The sequence below is a fragment of the Notolepis coatsorum genome (genome assembly GCF_963971535.1).
Source record: "Notolepis coatsorum genome assembly, chromosome: 14".
Classification (NCBI taxonomy): domain Eukaryota; kingdom Metazoa; phylum Chordata; class Actinopteri; order Aulopiformes; family Paralepididae; genus Notolepis; species Notolepis coatsorum.
The window spans coordinates 35083996-35111220 of NC_140178.1; the positions used below are offsets into that span (position 1 = coordinate 35083996).

At 43.8% G+C, this 27225-nt stretch overlaps 2 protein-coding genes across 2 annotated transcripts in view; one reads left to right on the forward strand and one right to left on the reverse strand.

The window, feature by feature from the left end:
* tmem98 (transmembrane protein 98) overlaps positions 1-2545 on the forward strand; it is a 3888-nt gene extending 1343 nt beyond the window's left edge. Inside the window, exons 4-6 of the mRNA XM_084330010.1 lie at positions 1266-1381; positions 1492-1551; positions 2189-2545. Of these exons, the coding sequence (XP_084186136.1) occupies positions 1266-1381; positions 1492-1551; positions 2189-2390 (378 nt within the window). The 3' untranslated portion in view covers positions 2391-2545. The remainder of the gene's footprint in view (positions 1-1265; positions 1382-1491; positions 1552-2188) is intronic.
* Positions 2546-5632: 3087 nt separating this feature from the next.
* Positions 5633-27225, reverse strand: part of svilc (supervillin c) — a gene marked incomplete at its 5' end in the record, with an annotated part of 49890 nt that continues 28297 nt past the window's right edge. Inside the window, 13 exons of the mRNA XM_084329074.1 lie at positions 5633-5819; positions 6048-6203; positions 6342-6454; positions 8121-8258; positions 14294-14449; positions 14830-14963; positions 15470-15677; positions 21218-21317; positions 23556-23701; positions 24092-24410; positions 24974-25121; positions 26128-26303; positions 26951-27096. Of these exons, the coding sequence (XP_084185200.1) occupies positions 5730-5819; positions 6048-6203; positions 6342-6454; positions 8121-8258; positions 14294-14449; positions 14830-14963; positions 15470-15677; positions 21218-21317; positions 23556-23701; positions 24092-24410; positions 24974-25121; positions 26128-26303; positions 26951-27096 (2030 nt within the window). The 3' untranslated portion in view covers positions 5633-5729. The remainder of the gene's footprint in view (positions 5820-6047; positions 6204-6341; positions 6455-8120; positions 8259-14293; positions 14450-14829; positions 14964-15469; positions 15678-21217; positions 21318-23555; positions 23702-24091; positions 24411-24973; positions 25122-26127; positions 26304-26950; positions 27097-27225) is intronic.

Here is a 27225-nt window from a genome sequence, read left to right on the forward strand (position 1 = left end):
TGTCATTAACGCTTTCACTACTGTACCACACTACAGAAGGTTAACGCTTTCACTACCACACTACAGAAGGTTAACCTTTCACTACCACACTACAGAAGGTTAACGCTTTCACTACCACACTACAGACGGTTAACCTTTCACTACCACACTACAGACGGTTAACCTTTCACTACCACATTACAGAAGGTTAACACTTTCACTACCACACTACAGAAGGTTAACGCTTTCACTACCACACTACAGAAGGTTAACCTTTCACTACCACACTACAGAAGGTTAACGCTTTCACTACCACACTACAGACGGTTAACCTTTCACTACCACACTACAGACGGTTAACCTTTCACTACCACATTACAGAAGGTTAACACTTTCACTACCACACTACAGACGGTTAACCTTTCACTACCACACTACAGAAGGTTAACACTTTCACTACCACACTACAGACGGTTAACGCTTTCACTACCACACTACAGACGGTTAACCTTTCACTACCACACTACAGATGGTTCACTACCACACTACAGAAGGTTAACCTTTCACTACCACACTACAGAAGGTTAACCTTTCACTATCACACTGCAGACGGTTAACCTTTCACTACCACACTACAGACGGTTAACCTTTCACTACCACACTACAGAAGGTTAACCTTTCACTACCACACTACAGACGGTTAACGCTTTCACTACCACACTACAGACGGTTAACGCTTTCACTACCACACTACAGACGGTTAACCTTTCACTACCATACTACAGAAGGTTAACGCTTTCACTACCATACTACAGACGGTTAACGCTTTCACTACCACACTACAGACGGTTAACCTTTCACTACCACACTACAGAAGGTTAACCTTTCACTACCACACAACAGATGGTTAACCTTTCACTACCACACTACAGAAGGTTAACGCTTTCACTACCATACTACAGACGGTTAACCTTTCACTACCACACTACAGACGGTTAACTTTTCACTACCACACTACAGAAGGTTAACACTTTCACTACCACACTACAGAAGGTTAACACTTTCACTACCACACTACAGACGGTTAACCTTTCACTATCACACTACAGAAGGTTAACACTTTCACTATCACACTACAGAAGGTTAACACTTTCACTACCACACTACAGACGGTTAACGCTTTCACTACAACACTACAGACGGTTAGTTCCTTCCATAGTGTGGCAGTGTGAAAGGGTTAAGGACCGAATGATAATTAGCACACTAATGTCCACACACGCCTACAGATCTGCCATACACTGACAGAGAAGTTGGTCGCCATGACGATGGGCTCTGGGGCAAAGGTCAAAGCGCCAGCCAGTCTCAACGACATCATCACTGTGGCCAAGCGCATCAGTCCGAGGTAAAGTGACACCGAGGCTTGTCTTGTCTTATCTAAACCCCCCCCCTTACCGTAACCCGCCGTACTACTGCCAAGACTGACATGCGGCTTCCATTCACCTTGTCCCGTAGGGTGGATGACGTGGTGAGATCTATGTACCCCCCACTGGATCCCATCCTGCTGGACGCCAGGTAATCAGCTTGTCCCATAGTTTTCTTTTAAAACGACAGTCATAGCTTCACGCAGAGAGTTGCTGCTCCTCTGACGGATGAGGCATCCGGAAGGAGCTGGCGAGAGGCTCCCATTGTGACTCAAGTTGTGCTCAGTTTAATCGTGTTGTGTTGCTGATGAGAGGGATCAGTGGTGGAAAGTATTTTTACTCAAGTACTGTACTTAAGTTACAATTTTGAGCTACTTGTACTTGAGTAGAAAATACCTATTTTCTTTTTAGGTCACTTTATACTTTTACTACTTTTAAACATGGCAAAAACATGTGACAATTATGTACTTTCACTTCATTTGAAGCCTGTCAAGAGGACATAATCACTGCAGCATAACTGGACCACATACCACTTTAACACAACCTATTAGAGGTCAATGGATCGAGGCTTGAACACTGGAATACACAAATATCATGTAGAATACATACTTTTACTTTAGATACTTAGGTACATTCAATAGCAAATACTCTACTTTTACCAGAGTACTCATTTATCTGGGTATTTCTACTTTTACCTAAGTAAAGGAACTGTGTACTTCTTCCACCACTGAGAGATGCAAACGGCCAGGTCAGTGTGTCAGTGTCCCGTGTGCTCTCTCCCCCCGCAGGGCCACCGCCCTCCTCCTCTCCGTCAGCCACCTGGTGCTGGTGACCCGCAACGCCTGTCACATGTCCGGCAGCATGGACTGGATCGACCAATCGCTGCACGCCGCTGAGGACCACATGGTGGTGCTGCGGGAGGCTGCCCTGGCCTCGGAACCAGAACGCCGCATGCCTGGATTCGACATACAGAGAGAACAGGCCATCTAGAACACACGCCTACACACACACATGTACACACGCATAACGTGCATGCGTGCAGGCACACACACATACGAACACACATAGAGGCAGGCGTGGCATATATATTTGTTAATTACACTGTGTATCTTCAGGTTGCCATCCTTTCGACGTTCTTAAACACATGGATATTCATATGGGCATGTACTCCATCAAACGTTCTTGAATAGGCACAATCGCCCAAGGCACAAGAGTGTTTGTCCCTTCATACGGTGCCTTTCATCATAGCAAAGTGCATAAGAATAGCTTTTTCAAACTTCATTTGAACCCAGAGGTATTCAGAACTAGATCATATCAAACTTTGGATTAAAGTACCTTAGAATTAGAATAATGCTCCTCACACACACACACACCATAGCAGGGGTCTCCAAACTACGGCCCATGGGTCGAATGCGGCCCCCTGAGCAATGCCAGAATTTGCCTTTGAAAATGAAAATCAAAGAATATCTTTAGTTTTTTGGGCTTTTAAAATAAGCATTTCCTTGGCTATGAACTATTTTACCTGGAAGAACCCACCCCCTCCTTCACACACGCACAGAACGTTACAGTCAACTTGACGTTCCATCGCCAAGAAGCACTGGAAGCCACAGGGAATACTGAAGATTGAGTTGGATTTGTGAAGGCAGCCCTCAGAGTTGGCCGAGTTAACCGCGATGTTCTGAATGAAGCATTACAGTCTCATTTAATTATATGCCGCACTCCCAAATGACACTCATCCAAACATCAAAAAGCATGCAGTGAAGATGTCCACACTTTTTGACAGCACTTACATCGGCAAGCGAACCGCTTCACTGCTGAAAACTCAAGATGAGATCACGACTCAATGGTAAACATTTGTCAGTCTTTGAGTCTGGCTGTGACTAGAATGGAACCTGACATCGAACTTCTCACCGGCCAGGCCCACAGTTCACACTGATAGGGTAAGCTCACTGTTCTGACTTGAATAGCAAGAGTAATGAAAATGATGGCCGCCTATTACTGTCATTATCATAGTAATAATGCTCTTAAACAGGCTACATATCACTCTTGAAAACTAATACCCACGCAAGTACAGTGTGTAACAAAATAGTAAACAAATCTAGAATTAGGCATAATAAACAGATATATAATCATAATCAAATCTCCTAGGATAAAATGCATCTCCACAAAAATACCGGTAGTCACTCTGGCCCATATTATTTTCTGTTACAGACCGAACGGCCTCAATCAGAGGCATGTGGCCCTTGTACAAAAAAGGTTTGGGGACATTTGCTTTTTGTAATAACAGCAGATGCTATACGTCCAAATAGTGGTATTCGAGGGGCTGTACGTTCTAAGATGTTGATGTGGCTGACTGGAACCTTTGATATTCCTTCTCCTGTGCCCCATCTCCCATCGGCTGGTTTTAATCCCACCTCGTTAGGGCCGCACAGTCACATGGAGGCTTAGTCAGCTAATCCATGCTGGGGAGAATAACAGTCCCATGCCCAGCCCAAAAGGCTGGGAGTTTACACTGCAGTTCAGTGGACAGGGTACAAGACAAGCCTGGTTTACTATGTGTGCAGTCAGGGTGGTATGTGTGGGTGTTCAGGAAGAGAGATGTGTGGAGATATTGAGTGGTGTGTGTGTGTGTGTGTGTGTGTGTGTGTGTGTGCGTGTGTGAATTCTTCATGTGCCTTTTTTTTCTCAGTGAGAATGTGTGTATTTGTGTGTGTTTCCGCATGGTATAGTAGGTGGGTGTTGTGTTGTGCTGTGCTGTGTGAACTGGGGGGGATGTTACTGGCTACCTGCCTCTCCAAGTATATCTAATCCAGAATCCCTAAGGGCCATAATAAGGCATTGCCCAGATTCAACTACACAAGTGCATGTATCTCCATCCCCACACAGAACAACACACACCAACCCACACTTCACCCAGGGTTGGATTACATGTAACGGGATTACCATAATCTGTACAAATTGGCAAGTGTAATCAGTTACTGACATGGTTACAGGAATGGGTAATGGTTACTTGTTGGATCACTTGAAGAACCCATTTAGCGTGTGAGAGGGTTGAAAGAAACTAACATAACCCAGTGTGGTGAGGGCTGTAGATAATGATGACACAAAACAGAATTAGAATAAATTGCTCATTCGGCTTCACTTTGGTGGGAAAGTAATCCAAAAGTAACCTGGGCCGCATCACTGTATTACATTTTTAATGTAACCATGCCAACCCTCATACACAGTAAAACCAGATGCAAGGGGCTCGTACACACTACTATAAAATACACATCATTGGCATATTTCTAACACGACCTTCCTTTCTCAATCCTCCAATCACAACTGTTCTGTGTCTGAGTTAAGGATCCAGAAAAGAGGGCGGGGCTCGAGGTAGACCAGTCACCTCAGTCGACGCCAACAAACACATTTCAAAGCTGTTGTCGAGGAGATTCTCTTGAAATGCAAATGCATCAGTCGTGCCTTTTTTTCTTCTCCTTATACTTTTAATTAAAATTAAAATTCAGCGTAAAGTGAAAATTCTTTCGCAGGGCTGCTCTGACGGAACTATATTGATTGCTGATGAAACGTTAAGAAAAGTGGTTATTCTTTTTATTTTTTTTCTCTCCTTGTTTACATTGTTTATTAGAATTTATCTTTTTGTAAGCACTCCTTAGTTTCCCCCCACATCCCTATCCCACAGGTTGTTACTGAGGTCCCTCCTCCTCCTCCTCCTCATCTGACTTTCTTCACTTCCCTTTATCGATTTGTACAGATAAATTAAAGTTTCATAGGAAAATGTGTTATGATGTCTGTTTTTTTTTTTGTTCCTCTCTCCCCTCTTCTTCTTTGGATAATAATATTTTGTTCAGTAAGAAATCCACACACTCATATCATTCCCGGTGAAAAGCGGGTGCAGTCCGGGAACGAGGGGTAGCGTGGGGTCTTGTCTGAGGGTGAACAGGCAGTCCTGGCTCTCTGAAACAATGAGAGCATTTGGCTGAGAACAATATCAAGGCCCTAAATGTAACCATACTTAAATAAGACACACACGTACAACTTGAAAACTGCTACTATGAAAACACTGTACACAGTTAATTGTCACCACTTGACGAGAGAGTACCATCTTCTTAAAAATAGAAAATACAAAAAAAAAAAAAAAACGTTCTCCTCAGGCTACGTATGACATAAATAAAAGTGGATTATTTCTTAGAGCGGTCCTTCGTGCCGGAGCAGCGGCGGCGCCCATCATTTCTTCCCCTGTGGAGGGAGAGGGCCTGATGGGGAACCCCACTTCCGCCCTCTCTGCCGCTCGCTCTCTCTCTCTCTCTCTCTCTCGCTTCCATTGTCTTAGCAAAACAGTCCTTTGCTTTTCTTCAGGTCGACTTGCTTGCAGCTCGGGAGGGAGTTGTATTCATCTCTCTTCATCTCCAAGATAGTCTGAAAAATAATTACAGTGATTAACGGCGTGGGGGGGGGGTCTTTAAGAAAGATTGGATAGATGACGTGAAACATCCACATCTTGACAGCACTCTCTTTAGTCTGTCTCGACGGGACACGGGTTGACAAAGAATACAGTATGAGGCTGTCAATTTTGGGACGTGAAATCAGGCAAACGCTGCAGCCTAGTGGCTGACAGACGCAGTCACACGTCGTCGTCCCGTCTACCTGGAAGTCTTGGTCTGAGAGGTAGACCTCCAAACGCTGGGGGTCCACCCCTTCAGGTAAGGGGCTCTGTAGCAACTCCTCCACGGGGTACTGGGTCTTGGAGAGCTGGGCCAGGGCGTCCTGCACCAAGGTCAGCTTGACCCGCCCCGCATCCCCCTAACACAAAGGGAAAGAAAGATCAGGCTATGACTGCCAGTGGCTTATTAGAGGTGGCCGGTATTGAATACAAACGCTTGATTATATGCTCGATAAACTGATCACTGCATGCACCTGTGTTTCTGTTCAATACTATACCTGTGAGTCGCGTCTGGGGCTCTTCTCCCAGTGGGGGAATACATTAGTGAAGGTGAGAGGTTCTGAACCCTCAGTGATGAGGTAGGCCTGGGGTGGGCGTCTTGGGTTCATCTCTAGAGAGAGAAAGCGAGCGAGCACACAGCATCATTAAACACACAACACGACCACAACCACTTGTATGGTACAGAACAAAGGATATGGAGAGGGCTTCAGCGTTCTTATTTTGTTTCAGGTAGGTGCTCTTTGGATTAAATCCGGGGTAGGATTCGCTTATATAAGAAAGGTTGAGATCCAAGGCAGCTCTACAGTTTTTAAAAAGCCTTTAATAAGTGGCTTACATTATTTAGAAAAATCTTTTAAAAGTCCAACATGTTTCGGCCTACATGGCCTTCTTCAGGGTGTTGCTGTGACAAAAACAATACTGTGACTAAATAGAGGAAAAAAGGAAAAAACACACAACTCAGGGAGACACTAATTACAATGGGGGACAGCTGGTCCCAATTAACTCTTTCAGTGCCACGCCTGGTTTTCCGTTTTACCGCTTGAATGCCACCATCGGCGCCAATGTTAACGTTAATATCGCCTAATCTATGTTTTAAATTATGGCTATGTGTCTAATCTGGCCATCGCATTATCAAAGACTATTTTCCAGTCAGTGCTGTGAAGACAGATTGTTTTTTTATCGCGTCGTTTCCATTTCAGAGCATTTAGAAAAGCCCCCGTTTTGATATAAAAAACAGCTCATTCTGGAGCATTCTATGAAAATCGTCTTTTAGTGGAATATTCCACAACGTTGATATTCGTCGGCCTTTTTATGAATCGTTTTCAAATAAACGCTAGATGATCAATATTATATGTGCACGCACGCACATTACGGCCGCGCACTGATAATCGCCCCGTTGATTTCCTCTCGGACTTTTACAGTGAAACCGAAAGAAGACATTTCACAAAACAGCTTATAACTTCATCAAACTTACTCCGATTATCCTACCACTGATAACACAGAGTCCTTACCTGACATCAGATGGTATCCAACTGGTATATTCCAATTCCTGATCACCATTCGAAAAAATCGATAAGTGTATGGATCCAACGCGACACAGTAGATCTCTATGATCCGCGGGGATCTGAGGCTCCAGAATGAACTGTGGTAACCCCGGCTGGATCAGTGAACTGGAAAATGTGGAGTACCGGATTTTTTCCCCCATTCATTTTCATTGAGTCCATTCCAAAATCACTTATGTCATCTGGGAGACGACAGGGGGCGCTTTTTTCCACAGTGATCGTCGGCGCCCCTCGGCTATACTCGGGTAGGCTCGGGTGATGCAATAATTTTTCAGATCGCAAAAAAAAAAAAATCCGAGAAATCTCGTGAGTGGCTAGCAACCACCTATAAAAAACACGAGAAATCTTGTGAGTGGCACTGAAAGAGTTAAATGAAGGCAAAGCAACATTCTCAACTTGAGTTGAAGTAAATATACAATAATACTAAATAGAATGTATGGTACCTCTGGAACGCCCTTCCCAACCATATCTGTCATGCAGACACTCTTTCATCATTCAAAAAAGCCCTCAAAAGCCACCTTTTTACCCTTGCTTTCAACCCACGAACTCCTTCCTCTCTCACCTTTTTATTTTTCTTTCTCTCTACAAAAACTGTATTGTATAGTTTGTTTTGTAAAGTGTCTGGAGTGTTTGGAAAAGCTCTATATAAATCCGATGTATTATTATTATTACATTATTAGCAGGCAGTCCCTCTGAGTCTCCCATGAGCCTCACCTTTACAGTACTGGAGCACAGTCTGCATGGCACACCTCCGCTCGTTACCCCAGCAGGCCCATGCGGCGCTCTCTGTGTCCACAGGCTGCCCTCTCTGCCACAGGTACACCTCCAGGCGGTTGTCCAACAGGAACAAGGCTGTGGGCGGTCAGGGGGATGGAGGGAGGGAAGGAGGGGAGTTGTAACTTACACAGCCTGAGGTCCGGGGGCCCCCAGCAAAATTGGGCATTTTTATTCGTTAACTAGAGGTTAGTGAAAAAATGCATAAAACTGACTATTCTAAATGTCACTCTCCTCTGATATCTCTACACCTACTGCTAAATCATACAGTGTCTTAACAACAACAAATATCTCCTCAGATGGGGGTCACTGGGACAAGATCTTATGAAACGGGGGTCCATGGCCTATTACCTATAAATTTGGGGGTCCTTGACATGAAAAAATTTGAGAACCACTGAGTTACACAATAAGGTAGAATATATAGTCAGGAGAGGATTGCATTTAGCATTTAGTACATTTGAAGAAGGGGTTTGATATCTGTGTGTGTGTGTGTGTGTGTGTGTGTGTGTGTGTGTGTGTGTGTGTGTGTGTGTATCAGTGGAGGTTTCTCTATGACAACACGTGAAACACAAATTCACTCATAATTCATAATTATTATTAATTGACATATACCTATATATATATATAAAAAAATAAAACTATATATATATATATATTTTTTTTTAATTATTATTATTATTATTATTTTATTATTATAAATGTTTTCCCTTGTAAAAAAATGCCAGTGAATTTTTTTTTTTTCAAAAATGGCCAAAATGTACAGCTCTGAGCAGGCCTGCACTGCAGTATTGCCTGCAGTAATTATTCGTGAAGAAAACTTCACAGGTGTGACCCATTGTTAAATAAATAATAAATAACAGCGAATCAAAATAGGCTATTAACTTCATCTAAGCACGGTCTGTGCAGTTAAACTCTTGCCATTGAATGGAGGATTGATTGATTGACAGCCCTTGACATCCAATACACGGAGGTTGAATATGATTGGCAGCCTTGCAAATCCAATCAGAGATTGCTGCATTGCAAAGTCAAAACGGGTCCAGCTGCATGTCCGGAGGATAGGTTTAGCTCGGGCCAATCTCAAGTTTCTCAAGTTTCTTTATTAGTTGTCATACAGAAGTACAGAATACTTTTATACAAAATGTAACATAAAGAAGCATTTTGTATAAAAGTATTCTGTACTTCTGTATGACAACTAATAAAGAAACTTGAGAAACTTGAGATTGGCCCGAGCTAAACCTATCCTCCGGACATGCAGCTGGACCCGTTTTGACTATGTGAAAGTTGAGACTATGAGAAAGTTGTTGTTTAGTAGTTAGTAAGCTGTACAGCTATAACAAGTCAAGTCAGGCTAAATTAAACTTTGCGCCAACATTAGGACCGAAGTATAAACCAGCAACTGAGCAACATGAAGAAGTGGACTTATGCATCTGGATCATAAAAAACGTTGTGGATGAAAAAGTAAGTAGGCTACAGTGCTTGTATGCTAACAGTAGCTAGCCAGCTTAGCCTACATCACAATGATAATCACCAAGCTAACTTACTGTACACACTGTAGGGCTGGGCAATTAATCGAAACAGAATCGCGATATCGATTCATAGACCTATGCAATCTCATTTCTAAGTTATTTTCTTTTATTAATTTTTTTTTTTTTTTTTTACTTTTTAAATTATTTGATCTGGGTTGAACATGATTTGTGGAACTCCCTCTGGTGTTGTGGTCGTGGTATTCACTGACCTTTGGGAAGTATTTCGACATGCACATGGATATCTTAGTGGTGTAGTGTATCTTGTAGACCAGGCCCATTGCAAGTTGCTGTACTCTGTTGTCTACTCTAAGCCATCCTAGGTTGTCAAAGTGGACAGGGGTGAGGTGGGTTTTAGGAGTAAGGTCAAGCAGTAGTCTGACCAGTTTGTTTTGTGATGTTTGTAATCTTGTTTTTAGTGCCTTTGAGGTGCTTTGGTACCATGAGGTGCAAGCATAGTCGTAGTACCCTTGAATGAGTGCTCCTGTTAGAGTCTTCAAGGTATTCTTGTTTACCAGAGAGGAGATCCGGTACAGGAATCTAGTTCGTTGGTTGACTTAGTTTTATTACATTGGATCCCATTTTGTCACAGGAAAGATTTGCCTCTATAGGATGGAACCCAGGTAGGTAATTTCATCTTTCCTTTTAAGATAAGATATTCCTTTATTGATCCCCTTGGGGAAATTCAGGCATCATAGCAGCATGGGGGAAGGGGGGGGGGGGGGTACAGGTAGTGAAAACAACACAAGCAGTGTAAACAAATAGGTCAATATAATTTACTATCTAACTAACTGAAATATACATTATTCATTATTCACAGTATCACAGTATCCACATAAGGTGCAGTATGCATAAGGTAGTGTTATTGTCCTACTTGGGTTCCTATTAGTTCTAGGTCGATGTCTGGCAGCAGTCGCTGCCCACTGTTGTGGAGCCTGATGGCCACTGGTATGAAGGACTGTCCGAGGCGGTTAGTTGAGTGTCGGGGGGGTATGAGTCTGTGGCTTCCTTGTCACCTTCACCTAATATGTTTTGATTAGAGATGTTCCGATACCATTTTTTCCTTTCCGATCCGATTCCGATACCTAAGCTTTGGGTATCGGCCGATACCGATACTTATCCGATACCAGTGCATACATTAAAAAAAATAAAAAAATAAAAAAAATATTATATAAATTATAAAACGTTTTTATTTTTTTTAATACAGCTACTGTTTTATATATACTGTTTTTTAGTAATAACTATAAAGTAATGGTATTTATTCAACAACAGGTGATTGTATAGATTAGTATTAGTATCAGTAATTGAAAACTATCTCAATGAGTTCACCCACGGAAAGGTTGTTGGCACATTAGTTCCACACGGACATTATTCGTTGCTGCACTTGCTTCCACAAGAAGGCTCCGTTTAGTACCAGAGGCTCTGTTGTTGTGATTTTTGCACAATAAATATTCAACATTCTCTTTTGAGACTCCGCCTCAGACTCTTATCATTTGGCACTAAAAGCTAAACATTGTCGCCGATATGGCTGTCCGCAACATGTCATTAATTGTGTACGCGACGTGCAATTGTGCAATGACAACGTTACCGTGAGCTAGGTTAGCTAGCATCAGCTACCGGTATATGGAAAGACTGTAACGTTACTGCCGGTGACATTGTGATTTAACTTGGAATACTCCTTTGCCAACTTGCTGTACTTTGCTTGCAGATCTGCAGCCATTATTGCTGGATTATGAATAGCCCCAACTTTAGCCAAGGTAACATCAAAGCTAGCTTTCGGTTAGCTGTTCAATGCTAATAACACCAGCCACCAAGCGAACTCATCAGAGCTCCCCGTCAACAGCACTGTCGGGACGATGGCATTTTAAGAAAGTATCTGCTCTGCTGTTAAAATGACAAATGGCAATTGACACTTTAATTCACGGTCGATTAAGCACACGTTTGTTTTATAATGCTCACTCAGCGAGTAGGGTATATCTACAGAGCCCAACGTCCGCAGTGTTGTTGATAAATTACGTCATATGGTATCGGAGCGCAACATTAGAGGGTACTCGCCGATACCGATACCAGCATTTTAGGCAGTATCGGCGACATTTCCGATACTGGTATCGGTATCGGAACAACTCTAGTTTTGATCTGGTCAGGTGCGCTGTCACCTAAAATGTTTTGATCTGATCAGGTGCGCTGTCACCTAATATGTTTTGATCTGGTCAGGTGCGCTGTCACCTAATATGATTTCATCTGGTCAGGTGCGCTGTCACCTAATATGATTTCATCTGGTCAGGTGCGCTGTCACCTAATATGTTTTCATCTGGTCAGGTCCGCTGTCACCTAATGTTAATATGTTTTCATCTGTGTCCACTGACCACTGACACACAGTGGGGGATGTTTTAAAAATATTATTTAATATATAATATAATATAATAATTTGTGCTTCACCTAAAAATTTGGTCAGCAGCCTCCACTGGTATGCATGTATGTATGTATGTATGTATGTATGTATGTATGTATGTATGTATGTATGTATATAGAATGGCTAGAGGAACTATACAAGGTAACCTACAGTTTTGGCAAATAATAATAAGATAGAAATTGTATAAGTCTGACCATAAAGAGAGCAGGTAGTTATACATGAGTAAAGTAAGATTTTAGTAAAAAGGGTGGGATTATATATAAGTGTATACTTCTTCCCATCCCTTTTCAAATATGTAATGACAAAATTGAGTTAGACTTTTGTGTGTTTTTTTTTTTTACACATTTATATATTTGAATGGCGGGTCCACTACAGGTCACAAAATAACATCATGTCATAAATCAATCTGTCTAGACTGTATGACATAATGTTGCATTTCTTTTTCAAATGTATCCAAGAGTAAACATCCTAACCATGTCACAACAGCAGCCATAGTGTATATTTTCAGCAATACTAATAAAGTTAAAGTGTTATTAGTGAGATTTTAGTTTTTAAAATGAGATAATGACAATGGGGGACCTTGATGTAAACAAGACGACAGTCTTTCTCTGGTCTGCATCCCCGTAACAATTGTGTGTATTGAGCCGTACTGTATTGTACCCATTCTGCAATCTGTTAATAAAATGTTCAATCAATCAATCAATCAATCAATAATATTTCCGCGGAAATCCGCCATTTTGAATTAGCGGCCGTCGCCGAATGATGATGATTTGCAGTCATATGAGCACAGGGCATCCAGAGCTCTCAATGAGCGTTGACATTTCAAAAAACTACACTACCCAGCGAATTCTAGCTTCCTGCAAGCAAATTACTTGTGTATGCATTTTTTTTATTTCTCTTATTTCTCAGGATTCTATACCACAAAACTGAATGTTATTGGCATAGATTGAAGTGCAGTTAGTGTGTCTACCTTCTATGAACATTTAGCAACCATCTGTGTTGAAATCCGATCCAAAATGGCGGAGCCATATCCATTCTAAGAATCGAACTGTACATACAGTAGATTTCATTCTTCATTCTCGATGCACACCTGGTGATACTAAATCCAAATTAAACTCTGCCATTTGAAAGAGGAGATTTGGACCGATCCATGGATGTGCGAGTAGGCTATAATAAGGTAATTTATAAGCCTCATATTCTATATTCTATAATAATATCTCAAATTGCATGGGTCCGGCTGGCAGAATTCAGTACTGTATCTACAAAACCTTCTGTTTAATCATCTTTCCTTTATTCATTTCCTTAGATTTCTTTTTACACCTGATCTCAAGAAGGTACTGAACGAGCTCAGTGGCAGCTTTTCATGTCTGGTCATTTTTAGCATGGTGCTATTCACTGTCAAAGATGCAAAGAAAATTCATAATTCATATTCTCCTTTGTTTCATCACAATTTAAGCAAGCCTAGTAATAGACACAATATTACTGATACTGGGAATACATTCCATGAGATCCATAGATGTCCCTAGATACCAAGAACATGCAAAGGGACCTTGTAGAAGTGGAGCAATCTTATCTTAGGCGGATTTTCAGAAAATAGGGCTCGGGCCTAAGAGGTTAAGGCTATATCTGTATTTGTTGTTTGTTTGTTGTTGTTGCATATTTGAAATAAACTTCAATCAATCAATCAAAAACATTTACACTAGCTGACGCTTTTATCTAAAGCAACTTAAGTGCTGTACAACAAGTCAGCAGGAAGAGTACAACTCTGGCAGCAAAGGGTCAGTGATTTCAATATGATGAATTGAAAATGGGGGACCCTGATGTAAACAAGACGAAAGTCTTTCTCTGGTCTGCATCCCGTTAACAATTGTATGTACTGAGCTGTACTGTACTGTACCCATTCTGCAATCTGTTAATAAACTTTTCAATCAATCAATCAATCAATCAATATTGTTCGTCAAACAGTGTCAAACCTGAGTGCTACAATCTTGAGTGCATAGTAGTATAGACATATTAGCATAGTGGGTACTGGTAGTAGTATAGGCAAGGTAGATTCCTTAGTAGCAAAGTGCATCATAGTAGAAGACACTCAAGGTATGAAGGTTAGTAGTTTTATGGTTGGAGAATCAAGAAAAGAGGGCGGGTTTGAGATAGGTCCATTGACTCTATATGCTCACCCGGCTGTGGTACGGAGTACAGGCTCTCCTGGACAAAGGGCATCGCCATGACAATGCCGGGCAAGCGGGTGGGGCTCTGCAGTTCCTCGCCCTGGAAGGTTCCGGAACGAGCACTCAGGTGGAAGAGACGTGGTGTGAAGTTATACTTCCCAGGATCTGATAGAGAAGACAAACCGTTTTAAACTATATTAACCACGTCATAGGACTGTGGAATTAGATTAAGATTCAATCATTAATACGATTTCAATCCTTTGAAACGAGGGCTGCATCGACTCTCATGTGGAATAAGCCATTTAGTGGTTGAGTCTACAAGGTCCATGTCGTGTGATTGTGTCAAACGAGGAGGACTGTGTAGACTCAACCACTAAATGATGCGCTTATTATTCCACACAATTGTCCTCACTTCAAATAATCCAAACCTCTGAGGTTTATTCTGTCGAATTAACGTTTATTTTGTGCCTAAAAGAGATTGTGCAGTATTACTAGGGGTTGCGTGTAGCGTATGCATACGGGCACTGTGTTGTTACGTTGTGTACCTTGTAGCATACAGTCGTATGCCTTCCTGTCCATCTGTCCCAAGGCATCCCAGAATTCCCCTGGCTCTGAGCCCTCATCTACCTCCTGCACCTTCACAAGACTGCTACTGCTGAGGCCCAGCTCCAGTGGACACCTAATATAGTACAGACACACACTTGTTACATCATGAAACAGTCTCAACCAACTAGGGATGCTCGATATTGGCTTTTTTACCGATACCGATATTGTCCAACTCTTAATTTCCGATACCGATATATGCAGGGTTCCCCCCCCCCCCCCCCCCCCAAAAATGGAATAATTTCAGGTAATTAACATTACATATCTCTTGTTGTGGAATTAACACAACATTATGCATACTTTTGACAATAAATAAAATCAGAATTTGTTCTTACTTGCTTGCCTGGGTAAATAAAGGTTATAGAAATGTAAAAAAAAAAAAAAAAAAAAAACGATACCGATATTTTCCGATATCACATTTTAATGCCGATATCGGCCGATAATATCGGTAGGCCGATAATATCGGACATCCCTAGTCTCAACGTAACGCATCGATACTACAACGTTCACATTGTATCCAATATTGAAAACATCCGCCGTTTACTGCATAAAAATACAACACATCACATCAGGGGGACTTACATCTGAGTGAGACGCTCCACCGTCCTCCTGCTGACCTCCCTGGACCCGGCGTGGGCTTTACAGCCGTGCCACAGGTAGAGCGCCCCCTGTTGGGCGTTGAACAGGACGACGGAGCCCCTGGAGCGCAGGCCAGCGCAGCGGCAACCCACTTCCAACAGAGAGGCCTCCTCTGGGAGCTCGCCCCGCACGCAGAACAGACGCCACTCAGCTGCAACGAGGAGAGGGAGATTCTAAGTCACATCATAAAACACAGTTTGTCTGCACAGAACATATATTTGCCTTGAGCAGAGATGAACAGATGTATCCCAACCTTCAGGTAGCCAGCACTCTGTCTCTCAGGCAAATACACACTCGACTGGCGCTCTGGAAGGAGCCCCGTTAAAAAGCTGGCTTGAAATGGCTACTGGAATCGAGTAGGAGGAGGTGTAGCTTAGTAGTGAGAAGGAGGAGGTGTAGCTTAGTAGTGAGCAGGAGGAGGTGTAGCTTAGTAGTGAGCAGGAGGTGTAGCTTAGTAGTGAGCAGGAGGTGTAGCTTAGTTAGTAGTGAGCAGGAGGAGGTGTAGCTTAGTAGTGAGCAGGAGGAGGTGTAGCTTAGTAGTGAGCAGGAGGAGGTGTAGCTTAGTAGTGAGAAGGAGGAGGTGTAGCTTAGTAGTGAGCAGGAGGAGGTGTAGCTTAGTAGTGAGCAGGAGGTGTAGCTTAGTAGTGAGCAGGAGGTGTAGCTTAGTTAGTAGTGAGCAGGAGGAGGTGTAGCTTAGTAGTGAGCAGGAGGAGGTGTAGCTTAGTAGTGAGCAGGAGGAGGTGTAGCTTAGTAGTGAGCAGGAGGAGGTGTAGCTTAGTAGTGAGCAGGAGGAGGTGTAGCTTAGTAGTGAGCAGGAGGTGTAGCTTAGTAGTGAGCAGGAGGTGTAGCTTAGTAGTGAGCAGGAGGAGGTGTAGCTTAGTAGTGAGCAGGAGGAGGTGTAGCTTAGTAGTGAACAGGAGGAGGTGTAGCTTAGTAGTGAGCAGGAGGAGGTGTAGCTTAGTAGTGAGCAGGAGGAGGTGTAGCTTAGTAGTGAGCAGGAGGTGTAGCTTAGTAGTGAGCAGGAGGAGGTGTAGCTTAGTAGTGAGCAGGAGGAGGTGTAGCTTAGTAGTGAGCAGGAGGAGGTGTAGCTTAGTAGTGAGCAGGAGGAGGTGTAGCTTAGTAGTGAGCAGGAGGTGTAGCTTAGTGGTGAGCAGGAGGTGTAGCTTAGTAGTGAGCAGGAGGTGTAGGTGAGCAGGAGGTGTAGCTTAGTAGTGAGCAGGAGGAGGTGTAGCTTAGTAGTGAGCAGGAGGAGGTGTAGCTTAGTAGTGAGCAGGAGGAGGTGTAGCTTAGTAGTGAGCAGGAGGAGGTGTAGCTTAGTAGTGAGCAGGAGGAGGTGTAGCTTAGTAGTGAGCAGGAGGTGTAGCTTAGTGGTGAGCAGGAGGTGTAGCTTAGTAGTGAGCAGGAGGTGTAGGTGAGCAGGAGGTGTAGCTTAGTAGTGAGCAGGAGGAGGTGTAGCTTAGTAGTGAGCAGGAGGAGGTGTAGCTTAGTAGTGAGCAGGAGGAGGTGTAGCTTAGTAGTGAGAAGGAGGTGTAGCTTAGTAGTGAGCAGGAGGTGTAGGTGAGCAGGAGGTGTAGCTTAGTAGTGAGCAGGAGGTGTAGCTTAGTAGTGAGCAGGAGGTGTAGGTGAGCAGGAGGTGTAGCTTAGTAGTGAGCAGGAGGAGGTGTAGCTTAGTAGTGAGCAGGAGGAGGTGTAGCTTAGTAGTGAGCAGGATGTGTAGCTTAGTAGTGAGCAGGAGGAGGTGTAGCTTAGTAGTGAGCAGGAGGAGGTGTAGCTTAGTAGTGAGCAGGAGGTGTAGCTTAGTAGTGAGCAGGAGGAGGTGTAGCTTAGTAGTGAGCAGGAGGAGGTGTAGCTTAGTAGTGAACAGGAGGAGGTGTAGCTTAGTAGTGAGCAGGAGGAGGTGTAGCTTAGTAGTGAGCAGGAGGAGGTGTAGCTTAGTAGTGAACAGGAGGTGTAGCTTAGTAGTGAGCAGGAGGAGGTGTAGCTTAGTAGTGAGCAGGAGGAGGTGTAGCTTAGTAGTGAGCAGGAGGAGGTGTAGCTTAGTAGTGAGCAGGAGGAGGTGTAGCTTAGTAGTGAGCAGGAGGAGGTGTAGCTTAGTAGTGAGAAGGAGGAGGTGTAGCTTAGTAGTGAGCAGGAGGAGGTGTAGCTTAGTAGTGAGAAGGAGGAGGTGTAGCTTAGTAGTGAGCAGGAGGAGGTGTAGCTTAGTAGTGAGCAGGAGGTGTAGCTTAGTAGTGAGCAGGAGGTGTAGCTTAGTTAGTAGTGAGCAGGAGGAGGTGTAGCTTAGTAGTGAGCAGGAGGAGGTGTAGCTTAGTAGTGAGCAGGAGGAGGTGTAGCTTAGTAGTGAGAAGGAGGAGGTGTAGCTTAGTAGTGAGCAGGAGGAGGTGTAGCTTAGTAGTGAGCAGGAGGTGTAGCTTAGTAGTGAGCAGGAGGTGTAGCTTAGTTAGTAGTGAGCAGGAGGAGGTGTAGCTTAGTAGTGAGCAGGAGGAGGTGTAGCTTAGTAGTGAGCAGGAGGAGGTGTAGCTTAGTAGTGAGCAGGAGGAGGTGTAGCTTAGTAGTGAGCAGGAGGAGGTGTAGCTTAGTAGTGAGCAGGAGGTGTAGCTTAGTAGTGAGCAGGAGGTGTAGCTTAGTAGTGAGCAGGAGGAGGTGTAGCTTAGTAGTGAGCAGGAGGAGGTGTAGCTTAGTAGTGAACAGGAGGAGGTGTAGCTTAGTAGTGAGCAGGAGGAGGTGTAGCTTAGTAGTGAGCAGGAGGAGGTGTAGCTTAGTAGTGAGCAGGAGGTGTAGCTTAGTAGTGAGCAGGAGGAGGTGTAGCTTAGTAGTGAGCAGGAGGAGGTGTAGCTTAGTAGTGAGCAGGAGGAGGTGTAGCTTAGTAGTGAGCAGGAGGAGGTGTAGCTTAGTAGTGAGCAGGAGGTGTAGCTTAGTGGTGAGCAGGAGGTGTAGCTTAGTAGTGAGCAGGAGGTGTAGGTGAGCAGGAGGTGTAGCTTAGTAGTGAGCAGGAGGAGGTGTAGCTTAGTAGTGAGCAGGAGGAGGTGTAGCTTAGTAGTGAGCAGGAGGAGGTGTAGCTTAGTAGTGAGCAGGAGGAGGTGTAGCTTAGTAGTGAGCAGGAGGAGGTGTAGCTTAGTAGTGAGCAGGAGGTGTAGCTTAGTGGTGAGCAGGAGGTGTAGCTTAGTGGTGAGCAGGAGGTGTAGGTGAGCAGGAGGTGTAGCTTAGTAGTGAGCAGGAGGAGGTGTAGCTTAGTAGTGAGCAGGAGGAGGTGTAGCTTAGTAGTGAGCAGGAGGAGGTGTAGCTTAGTAGTGAGAAGGAGGTGTAGCTTAGTAGTGAGCAGGAGGTGTAGGTGAGCAGGAGGTGTAGCTTAGTAGTGAGCAGGAGGTGTAGCTTAGTAGTGAGCAGGAGGTGTAGGTGAGCAGGAGGTGTAGCTTAGTAGTGAGCAGGAGGAGGTGTAGCTTAGTAGTGAGCAGGAGGAGGTGTAGCTTAGTAGTGAGCAGGATGTGTAGCTTAGTAGTGAGCAGGAGGAGGTGTAGCTTAGTAGTGAGCAGGAGGAGGTGTAGCTTAGTAGTGAGCAGGAGGTGTAGCTTAGTAGTGAGCAGGAGGAGGTGTAGCTTAGTAGTGAGCAGGAGGAGGTGTAGCTTAGTAGTGAACAGGAGGAGGTGTAGCTTAGTAGTGAGCAGGAGGAGGTGTAGCTTAGTAGTGAGCAGGAGGAGGTGTAGCTTAGTAGTGAACAGGAGGTGTAGCTTAGTAGTGAGCAGGAGGAGGTGTAGCTTAGTAGTGAGCAGGAGGAGGTGTAGCTTAGTAGTGAGCAGGAGGAGGTGTAGCTTAGTAGTGAGCAGGAGGAGGTGTAGCTTAGTAGTGAGCAGGAGGAGGTGTAGCTTAGTAGTGAGCAGGAGGAGGTGTAGCTTAGTAGTGAGCAGGAGGTGTAGCTTAGTAGTGAGCAGGAGGAGGTGTAGCTTAGTAGTGAGCAGGAGGAGGTGTAGCTTAGTAGTGAGCAGGAGGTGTAGCTTAGTAGTGAGCAGGAGGAGGTGTAGCTTAGTAGTGAGCAGGAGGTGTAGCTTAGTAGTGAGCAGGAGGAGGTGTAGCTTAGTAGTGAGCAGGAGGTGTAGCTTAGTAGTGAGCAGGAGGAGGTGTAGCTTAGTAGTGAGCAGGAGGAGGTGTAGCTTAGTAGTGAGCAGGAGGTGTAGCTTAGTAGTGAGCAGGAGGAGGTGTAGCTTAGTAGTGAGCAGGAGGTGTAGCTTAGTAGTGAGCAGGAGGAGGTGTAGCTTAGTAGTGAGCAGGAGGTGTAGCTTAGTAGTGAGCAGGAGGAGGTGTAGCTTAGTAGTGAGCAGGAGGTGTAGCTTAGTAGTGAGCAGGATGAGGTGTAGCTTAGTTAGTAGTGAGCAGGAGGAGGCGTAGCTTAGTGAGCAGGAGGAGGTGTAGCTTAGTAGTGAGAAGGAGGAGGTGTAGCTTAGTAGTGAGAAGGAGGAGGTGTAGCTTAGTAGTGAGCAGGATGTGTAGCTTAGTAGTGAGCAGGAGGAGGTGTAGCTTAGTGGTGAGCAGGAGGAGGTGTAGCTTAGTAGTGAGAAGGAGGTGTAGCTTAGTAGTGAGCAGGAGGAGGTGTAGCTTAGTAGTGAGCAGGAGGAGGTGTAGCTTAGTAGTGAGAAGGAGGAGGTGTAGCTTAGTGGTGAGAAGGAGGAGGTGTAGCTTAGTAGTGAGAAGGAGGAGGTGTAGCTTAGTGGTGAGCAGGATGTGTAGCTTAGTAGTGAGAAGGAGGAGGTGTAGCTTAGTGGTGAGCAGGAGGAGGTGTAGCTTAGTAGTGAGAAGGAGGAGGTGTAGCTTAATGGTGAGCAGGAGGAGGTGTAGCTTAGTAGTGAGCAGGAGGAGGTGTAGCTTAGTGGTGAGCAGGAGGAGGTGTAGCTTAGTAGTGAGCAGGAGGAGGTGTAGCTTAGTGGTGAGCAGGAGGTGTAGTTTAGTAGTGAGCAGGAGGTGTAGCTTAGTAGTGAGCAGGAGGTGTAGCTTAGTAGTGAGCAGGAGGTGTAGCTTAGTAGTGAGCAGGATGAGGTGTAGCTTAGTAGTGAGCAGGATGTGTAGCTTAGTAGTGAGCAGGAGGTGTAGCTTAGTAGTGAGCAGGAGGAGGTGTAGCTTAGTAGTGAACAGGAGGAGGTGTAGCTTAGTAGTGAGCAGGAGGTGTAGCTTAGTAGTGAGCAGGAGGTGTAGCTTAGTAGTGAGCAGGATGAGGTGTAGCTTAGTAGTGAGCAGGTGTAGCTTAGTAGTGAGAAGGAGGTGTAGCTTAGTAGTGAACAGGAGGAGGTGTAGCTTAGTAGTGAGCAGGAGGAGGTGTAGCTTAGTAGTGAGCAGGAGGAGGTGTAGCTTAGTAGTGAGCAGGAGGAGGTGTAGCTTAGTAGTGAGCAGGAGGAGGTGTAGCTTAGTAGTGAGCAGGTGTAGCTTAGTAGTGAGAAGGAGGTGTAGCTTAGTAGTGAACAGGAGGAGGTGTAGCTTAGTAGTGAGCAGGAGGAGGTGTAGCTTAGTAGTGAGCAGGAGGAGGTGTAGCTTAGTAGTGAGCAGGAGGTGTAGCTTAGTTAGTAGTGAGCAGGAGGAGGTGTAGCTTAGTTGTGAGCAGGTCATGATAGACAGCATGTAGTGTGGTCTGTTGTTGTTTAGATAGACAGTCTATAGATAGATAGATAGATAGATAGATAGATAGATAGATAGAGTGCGTTACTGTACCTGTGTTAGTGGAGGCCTCCTCTCGTCTGCCCTTGTGGATGACCAGGCTCCCCTGGAAGAGCTGCAGGAAGCAGGGGGGCTCCTCTCCCTGATGCACCACCTTAAACAACAACAACAACACAACAGGAAGACTGTCAGTGTCACCACCTCTCCAACCACACCAGATACCTCCAGTTCCCTCCCACACCATACAATACATATTAACTTACTATACATGCTAGTATGTATAAGTCATTGGGCCTCATTCAACAATACTCTTATTATTTTTCTTATATTCTTGCTTACCTGTCTGCTAAGAGAACAATAAGAAAAGCCACCACCACATTCATCAAGCCATTCTTAACGTCCAAATCTGTTCATACCCAGGTCTGTTGCATGATGAATCCCACTCATTCTTAAATTCAAATGCGCGTTCGCGCCTAAATTTGCATACAGACACGCCCGCCATTTCCTTATAAGGCGAATGAGGCGTGTGTAAAACAGCAGAGTTTCGGCATCTGATCGCTGTCTGATCCATTCAACGGGAAGCAATTTGCGACTGATCTCAAAATGACACACACACACACAAACACACACACGTCTCACGACTCGCGACTCAGTGCATGTGTGTGTGTTCCTGTGGGTCTCTCATCGCATGTGTGTGTGTTAATCTGTTAACATTCCATTTAAGCTGGAGAGTCTATATTTGGGCGCTATGCCATCAGAAAATGGTGATAGATATATATTTCAGATTCTAAGTGCAGCTAGCAGGAAAGCCATTAAGAACAGAAATTCCTACAGTGGATGATTGGATTGATATTATTTATGATATTTTTAAGATGGAAAGAATAACCTTTTCTTTTAGGTTGCAACAGGACACGTTTTGGAAGAAATGGGAAAGATGGATAATGTACATTACACCGCTACTATCTTCATTTGTTTAATGTGTATAGCTACGTCCTTTCGGGTAAATCTTTAAGTGAACCTTGTGTAAAGGGAGTCGAGTGTCAGGAAGATGCACCCCAACATATTACTTTGTTATTATTTTTGTTTGTCTAGGAAAAAAGAAGTATAGGATGTTATTGACTGTATTGATTTGGTCCTCATGTGTGTACTTGTACTTCTGCACTTTAACTGAGTTATTAACAATGAATGGAAATTGTACTACAGAAGGCTGAGATAAATGAATGTGAAGTCAGGACATTGTTTGTATGGACCCTGGAGAAAATCAATAAAAAGAGAATAAAAAAATTTATAATAATAATAATTAAGTTCAGGGTTTATAAAGTCGTATTTGGGGGCAATTGACCAATGGAACTCCTTCCTCTCACCTTTTTATATATATTTTTTTATTGTATCTACTAAAACTGTATTGTATTGTATTGTTTGTTTTGTAAAGTGTCTTTGAGCATTAGAAAAAGCGCTATATAAATCTGATGTATTATTATATTAGGAATGGTAGGCTTTTTTTAATGTTTCTCATCTGAGTAAGAGTTTCTTATCTGGGTAAGAGTGCTCTCGACCACTCTTAGAATTTGGTCTTGCCTGAGAGAAAAGCAACAATAAGAAAACATTGCTGAATCCCAGTTAAGAACAAAATAAGAGGAAATACTAGTTAAGAACGAAATCTGTTATCACTTCATGAATGAGGCCCATTGCCCTTGACCAAGGCACTAGCGTTAGAACTGGAGTTGGTCCTTGGGCGCCACCCTGTGGCTGCCCCCTGCTCCTACATAGTTAGGATGGATTAAATGCAGAGGACAATCCCTGGTATATGAAGAGTTTCTCATTCTGATTCTAATTCAGGCACATGTAAATATAATTAGTTACTTTCCACCTCTGTTGGTTGCTGTATGTATCTCTCACTCACTTACACACACACCCACACACAATTTGATTTAACAATGGTAGGAGACTACAACACAGTCTATAGTGTTTTAGATCAAAAGGGAAATTCTTCAATAAAGTATGACCCCCAAGTCCATAAAGAAATTCTATAATAACCCATGATCTTATTGATATAAGATATATATAAGAAGGTATACCAGGGGAAACATGTTAAAAGAACACGCAACACACAAGATAGATACCAGTTGTATCTCTGTGCGTTCAGTAGAAAGCTATCTGGCCATGTCCGCTTCCATTCATTGTGATAAGCTAGGCTAACATGCAGCCAGATAGCTTTCTACTGAACGCACAGAGAGGAAACTGGTATCTATCTTCTTGTCTCTCTCTGGAGAAGACGGTAAGCTAATTTCCCAAAAAGTCCCATACAACATGTCTCCATGTGGGCCTCTATAAATAGGTACAGGGGTCAGAGTGAGGTCGTGAAGATGCCTGTTGGAGGCCCTGTGCGCACCTGTGGCTCTTCACAGTTGTTCAGCCCAATGGACAGGAAGGCAGCTGTGCCCCGCCCACTGGCACTTGAGTAGCGCCCCTTCCACAGGAAGAGGGCGGAGCTTTCTCTTTTGTTCTGGTCATCTGGGCTGCTCATCTGACCTACTGCTGAGACAAGATAAAAATACATGTGTGTCTTTTAAATGCATAATGTGTGTGTGTGTGTGTGTGTGTGTGTGTGTGTGTGTCTTTTAAATGCATATATGTGTGTGTGTGTGTGTGTGTGTGTGTGTGTGTGTGTGTGTCTTTTAAATGCATATATGTGTGTGTGTGTGTGTGTGTGTGTGTGTGTGTCTTTTAAATGCATATGTGTGTGTGTGTGTGTGTGTGTGTGTCTTTTAAATGCATATGTGTGTGTGTGTGTGTGTGTGTGTGTGTGTGTGTGTGTGTGTGTGTGTGTGTGTCTTTTAAATGCATGTGTGTGTGTGTGTGTGTGTGTGTGTGTGTGTGTGTGTGTGTGTGTGTGTGTGTGCGTGTGCGTGTGTGTGTGTCACTCACCAGTGTCTATGCTGTATGTCCAGCGGATGACGTACGCATCTCCCTCGTGGAGCTGCCCTGGACTCTCCACAGGAACCTCGCTGTCATCAAACTCCTGGACGTGCCACGTATCCACGGCGACCGTGATCAGCTCCATCTGACGTCCATCATCCAGTGTGACGACCCCTTGCCCCCTCTGGACATCAACCCCATCCAGGACATTGTGGACTAGGCTGTCCCCTACTAGCCCCTGGCCTGACACCAGAGACTTGGCATCACAGGGGCACAGACACTCTGGTTGTGGGGCCAACATAGGCACAGACGTCTGGGAACGGACTGACTGTGAAGGAATGAAGGGCAGAGGAGAGCATTTCATTGTGTTTAAAGGACTAAGTTAAGTCTCTCGAGGTGTAACAGCAGTGGTTCTCAGTCTTTCTGGTTCAACATGATGGAGCATAGACAGAACGGTGAACTTTGACCCCCCAGCATGATGAAGCATAGGCAGAATGGTGAACTTTGACCCACCCAGCAAGATGAAGCATAATAGAGAGAATGGTGAACTTTGACAGCAAAGAATTATTATTTTGCCTTTTCAGGTTTATCTCGCCCTAATAATTGACTAATAATCTCAAGCCCCACCCTCTTTCCTTGATCCTGCTTCCGGAAGCAACAGTTGTGATTGGAGGATCAAAATAAAAGGGGCGTGGTTTGAGACAGGTCAATTGGAGCATGAGGCTTTTAGACTTTAAAATGTGTTATTTCATACTGTAAGAAAAGGCATCTTTACCAAAGACTATAAATATGATAATGTCCAGTATGCCTTTTCACAGCACCCCCCCCCCCTCGACCCCCAGTCTGTGGCTTCAATTCACAACATTTTAGCCTGGATAACTGTATATTAACCTGTGTCTCCTTCTCCGACACTGGAGTGGGTTCCTCCCGGGCTGAATCGCTGCCAGTCCAGTCCAGGAACTTCTCTCTGAAGAGAGCCGTTTCCTTCTGCTCCGACACACAGCCGAACAAGGCCCAGCTCGGACGCCCCTCTCCCTGCCTGTGGATAAAGGAGACGTGAGAAGCTTTAGCACTCTGTGCCCATACATAATGAATTTACACACTTTGCCTACAATTGAATTTAAACATGCACAGTATTTTGCCTACAATTAGTACCATTTTAGCTATAATTCTAGTCCTCTGTATTCATACGTGGTGGTATTCAATTGCATCATCATCAAACATCCGCAAATGATAGATGATAGTAATCAAATTATATGATTGTAATCACCATTAAATTACATGGCCAATAAGAAGTCTTGGCGGCATTTCTCCATATTGGTAGGAAAGGCATCACACATCATGAGAGAATATTATGAATTGAAAAGATAAAATTGTCTTCTATTTAATTTGTTTTGTGATTGCTGTAGTGATACCTACAGCTGTATGTCATGGTAAGATAAGAGTAGTGTATACTTACGGCTGTTATGTCATGGTTACATTACAGTAGTTGTAGTGTGTACATTATAGTAGGGCTGTCTTAAATACTTCAAAGCTTCGTTCGATGGGCATGGGATTCGAATATGAAAATAAAATCAGATTAAAAAAAATCTCAAAGCTTCGAATTAAAATCGAATCTCGGCCCAGAAGCTTCGAATTCCAAAAGAAAATTCGAAGGTCAGCCCTACATTATAGCTGTATAGTTTGCTTACATTACAGTATTTGTAGTGTGTACATTATAGCTGTATAGTTTGCTTACATTACAGTATTTGTTTGTGTGTACATTATAAATGTATAGTTTGGTTACATTACAGTATTTGTATTGTGTACATTATAGCTGTATAGTTTGCTTACATTACAGTATTTGTAGTGTGTACATTATAGCTGTATAGTTTGCTTACATTACAGTATTTGTTTGTGTGTACATTATAAATGTATAGTTTGGTTACATTACAGTATTTGTATTGTGTACATTATAGCTGTATAGTTTGGTTACATTACAGTATTTGTAGTGTGTACATTATAGCTGTATAGTTTGGTTACATTACAGTGTAGTGTGAACTCACGACTGTATGCTGGGATCACAGTGTTTGGGGTCCAGTGGGTTGACTCTACAGTTGCTGTAATCGTAGGGTCCAATCCACACCTGCTGGGCCAACTGCAGAGCCACATTCCTATCGCTGAGGGCCACATCCTTCCCATGCCAGAGGTACACCTCACTGCCAAAGTCAAACACCAGGGCCTGGGCACACACACAGAAATAGAGAGACATCGAGAGATGAAGACTGACCCGATCAGAACAGAGATGGAATGGAATGGACTGCAGTTTACAAGTTATGCCTCACACTCACATTCACACCCTGAAAGGCAGAGGCAACCATGCAAGGTGCCAACCTGCTCATCTGGAGCAGTTAGGGGTTAAGTGCCTTTCTCAAGGAGCCGGAATCGAACCGGGAACCTTCTGATTACCAGACAGCCGCTCTACCTCCTGAGCCACGGTCGCTCCCGAGATGAATTTGAAACACAGCTACTTAGAATGTAAGATGAGAACAGATTTGAATAATGTATGAATCCTACCGAACTAGAGCGATAGTTGAATAGACATCTTCTAACTTGACAACATAAACATTCTAAATAGGTCCCTTTGTATTTCCTGTTGCAATGTTTGCTAATACAGTTGCTGAGAGGAAATTATCAGGGGCCACAGCTGGTCCCCTAGCAACAGAATACTTCTGAAAAGGTCTATATAGCATAAAGCAGGGAGCAGTGTTTCTACTAAATGTGGCATAGGCAATCCTATATATGAATTAACAAAAAGTAAAAGTACATTTTACAATTATACAAACAACATAAGTGAAACTTGTAGTTGAGAGTGAAGAGGCGCCTGACCTCGGCGGAACCCAGTAGAGAGATCCTGGGCGCGGAGGCCCAGCCCTCTTCTTGAGGAACCAGTCTGTTCTCCACCAGCCTGTAGACACAGTTGGACTCCACCACGCCACTCTCAAACAGCTCGTCTTCCTCTGCCGCGCCGGCTCCTAGGGACAGCAACACACACAGAGCCATGCTTGTACAGTCCAACTACACACAAACAAATACAACAAGCTATAAAATGCAAGCTTTCTGAATCGTAAATGCCATTTTAAGCAGTATGACTACTACTATAG